This window comes from Ciona intestinalis, unplaced genomic scaffold (assembly GCF_000224145.3).
Source record: "Ciona intestinalis unplaced genomic scaffold, KH HT000165.1, whole genome shotgun sequence".
Lineage (NCBI taxonomy): Eukaryota > Metazoa > Chordata > Ascidiacea > Phlebobranchia > Cionidae > Ciona > Ciona intestinalis.
Genome location: NW_004190487.1, coordinates 14,736 through 18,754, shown reverse-complemented (window position 1 = coordinate 18,754; position 4,019 = coordinate 14,736). Strand labels below are relative to the sequence as shown.

Genomic DNA, 4,019 nt, shown 5'->3' with positions numbered 1-4,019 from the left:
AACAGCGTTGTTAATTGTTAAAAACACGATCAGGAAATGCGGGATTTGGTGCTAACGGTATCCCATCTTGCCCTACAGTACTATATGTTGCAACGGCTAATTTAATTAGCAGGTATATTGGTGTAGGGTCACAGACTATAATGAACTATCATCTATATTCAATTAAACGTCGCGTATTGTTATTTAAGCCTCCTAGCGTGTAATTTGAATTAAGGTTATTACGTAGCGACTTGGGGTGTATGACGTAACAGTACGCATTGATACGTCATATTCTACATTTTTGTGGAAGTTCTAGTATGGACGTGATGGATTATAAAGACCGGAAGTCGCCGCAGCTATGATTTCCTCTGCTTCGTTGCTAGAACGGCTCAGAGCACAAGAAAGCGAGATGACAGTAGCGTGTTTCAATCTAGTTTAAGATACAGATTATAAGGATCCAACGTTATAGTGGCGAGGTGTATGAAAACAGAAGTAGCATTTTAACTGTTTGATTGGTATTTAGATTAATGCAATGTTGCATCTGAGTTAAGTTTAATATGCAAATATTATAGGAATATAATGGAACAGCAGTTGCATAAATATGGATTGTCTGGTCCGTTACAAGACATACATAATGTATGTATATTTAGTATAGTATATAAGATACGATTAGCAGTTTTGTGGTCAAGTAAATCTAATGTTGCATACAAGTTAACAGCACGTTTCAATCTCTAGCTTAAGCTGCAAATGATTTAATAATCCAATAACGTCATCGTGTTGAATGATTACATCAGGCGTATATAAAGAACAACTCGGTAATTTAAAGTAAATTTAATGCTCGATGTTAGCCGCATATTAAATATCATAGCACCCGTGTGATTTAGCCATTCATTGCATTACAGCCTAGTTACCAACTATACCAAGTTTTACGAGTATTTATAAACGTTTATATTTAACATGTTGTATTGTTGAGAGAAAATCACTTCGTGTACAATCTTGCATACTTTGTTTGGGCTAACGTAACGCACGTTCTGTTATAACCTGTAAACGGCACAAAAGTAACAATATCGCTTACGGGTTGTTTAAATTGAGGTTAACAAAGCAAAACAATCACCCACAAAGTTATACACGTAGTAACTCGTAAGCTGAAACGAGATGTATGAACCAGAACACCCGTGTTATAACGACTGTCGTTGCCCCGCCATGCAATGATAAACAAGTTACGTTAATTCATTCAACAATGTTATATCTTACAGATAATATAGGAACTTAATATGTTTTATTGATAAAGGAAACCACACCAGCTGTACAAAGGTAATTACGTCATGTATGACGTCATAGTCATGACTTTTCCATATATAGTAACAATAAATGGGAGGGGTTTTTATGTTAGAGGCTTGCTCAATATAAACACCTCTGTTACCTCATAGATCGTATTATGACATCATAAAACAATGATGTTGTATTTATTATTATCTTGAGCCCATAATATAATTTTTGGTGCTGTGGCATAATGGTTAGCTCGCCTCTAGCCCTGAGATACGAGTTCAAGGCTCGCCGCTGCTACCATTGTGGGAGTAAGTGTCTTTGGGCAAGACACCTAACGGAAATTACTCCAATCCAGTGGTTACTAATGGGTTGTCTAAACTGGCCCACAAAGTTAATGTGTGGTAACTTATAAGCGGGCACGAAACATATAAAACAGAACACCGTGTTATAACCACTGTTCTAACAAGTAAGCTACTTTCATTAATATGATTTCTATGTTTAGTTCAAAATGGCCGACACCGCCCCGTTACGAAGAAGCCGACGAGCAGCTAGTCTCACAGCAGAAGTCTTGTGGAATATTCAAATCGAGGACGACCGAAAAGCAAACAACAAGTTTGTTATTTCTATGTTTTAGATTAATATTGAAGACTCCGATGTATTACTTATATATTATTTAATCTGATATTCATTACATAAATAATATTTATCTCTTCAAAGAAAACAAAAAGATCAGACTAATTAATATAATGATATTTGTCATTATTAATTAATATTGTTCTTATTTAGAGTTAAAATATAATGTTTGTATCAATGTTCGTACTGTATGAGTGTCTGGGTAAAGTCCCATGGCAAGGAGACATGGAATTTGTGCCACAGTTGTTTATTACCTTGTTGTATGAATATTTCGGCAGCTGTTAACTTGTTACTCTCATTACGATGTCACTGAGTTAAAATATGTTATTTCTATGCAGACCTCATAAAAAGAATTCAACGAGTGAAAAAGTTGAGGCCTTCAAACGAGGGCGCAAGAGAGCATCAGGCGATAAAACTAACGAGAGAAATTCACCAATCGACGATGTGTTTGAAGCTGTACCCGAGAAAAAAGTGAAAATTAAAACTGAAGGAAGTTCGAAGCCCGTGTTCTCGTCATCGGGGCCACTAGGTGGTGGTAGACGGATCCACGGGAAACTCACAGCCTCGGTTGCTCCATTAATAAAAACCTCGTCACCACCAGTGGCAGCAACGCGCAACAACACACAAGTTGCCCATAGCAACCCGATATTGTTGCTACCGGTTTCACTGCAAACCAACCATGGTAGAGTGGGATCGCCTGAGGTTGGTGGGTTGCCAGTTATCACTCTACAAGACCCATCGGAGTTACTTTCATGTTTCGGGATTAATAATACATCGAAGCACGGTGAAAGTTGGGGTGTTACTAGCATCACGACATCGAACACTAACCCACGAGGGGTTCAAATAGGAATTAAACGATGTGGGTTAACGCTGCCACCCACGCACACACCCGTCTACAGCATGAAACAGAACAAACCTACCAACACAGGGCAAGATGAACCTTTGAATTTGAGTGTTGGGGGAAAACCCAAACTATTAGTACGCCCTGTACAGCAAGGGTTATCCCCTGCAGGGGCATTCCCGGTTAAAGCATGGAAATCGCAAGGAATAAAAGTTCTTTCAAGTTTAAGCCACAACAAAACTATCGGGAGGGTAACGGTACGTACCAAAGTAAATCGCAAACCAGGGGTGAGTCCCGATGTTTCACCAAGACCAAAGAAATGTCCTTCGCCAGGTTAGTGGCTGATCTTTAATTCTAAGTAATATTGCTGTATATACCTCATGCTCACTGTCGAGTTGTAACATGGGTGTCTTCTTATACACCAGACACACATGGTGTATTCATACACCTCATGCTCACTGTCGAGTTGTAACATGGGTGTCTTCTTATACATCAGACACACATGGTGTATTCATACACCTCGTGCTCACTGTCGAGTTGTAACATGGGTGTCTTCTTATACATCAGACACACATGGTGTATTCATACACCTCATGCTCACTGTCGAGTTGTAACATGGGTGTCTTCTTATACACCAGACACACATGGTGTCTTATACACCAGATACACATGGTGTATTTATACACCTCATGCTCACTGTCGAGTTATAACGTGGGTGTCTTCTTATACACCAGATACACATGGTGTATTCATACACCTTATGCTCACTGTTAAGTCATAACATGGGTGTCATCTTATACACCAGACACACATGGTGTATTTATACACCTCATGCTCACTGTCAAGTTATAACATGAGTGTCTTGTTATACACCAGACACACATGGAGTATTCATACACCTCATGCTCACTGTTAAGTTATAACATGGGTGTCTTCTTATACACCAGACACACATGGTGTATTCATACACCTCATGCTCACTGTCGAGTTATAACACGGGTGTCTTCTTATACACCAGACACACATGGTGTATTCATACACCTCATGCTCACTGTCGAGTTATAACATGGGTTTCTTCTTATATACCAGACACACATGGTGTGTTCATACACCTCATGCTCACTGTCAAGTTATAACATGGGTGTCTTCTTATACACCTGACACACATGGTGTATTCATACATCTCATGCTCACTGTCAAGTTATAACATGGGTGTCTTCTTATACACCAGACACACATGGTGTATTCATACACCTCATGCTGCACTGTCGAGTTATAACATGGGTGTCTTCTTATA

At 39.1% G+C, this 4,019-nt stretch overlaps 1 protein-coding gene across 1 annotated transcript in view; it reads left to right on the top strand.

Annotated features, from left to right (window-relative positions):
* The first annotated feature begins 653 nt into the window (after window positions 1-653).
* The window catches only part of LOC100180444, an 11,745-nt gene continuing 8,379 nt past the window's right edge, over window positions 654-4,019 (top strand). Inside the window, exons 1-3 of the mRNA XM_026839172.1 lie at window positions 654-794; window positions 1,236-1,293; window positions 1,751-1,860. Of these exons, the coding sequence (XP_026694973.1) occupies window positions 1,757-1,860 (104 nt within the window). The 5' untranslated portion in view covers window positions 654-794; window positions 1,236-1,293; window positions 1,751-1,756. The remainder of the gene's footprint in view (window positions 795-1,235; window positions 1,294-1,750; window positions 1,861-4,019) is intronic.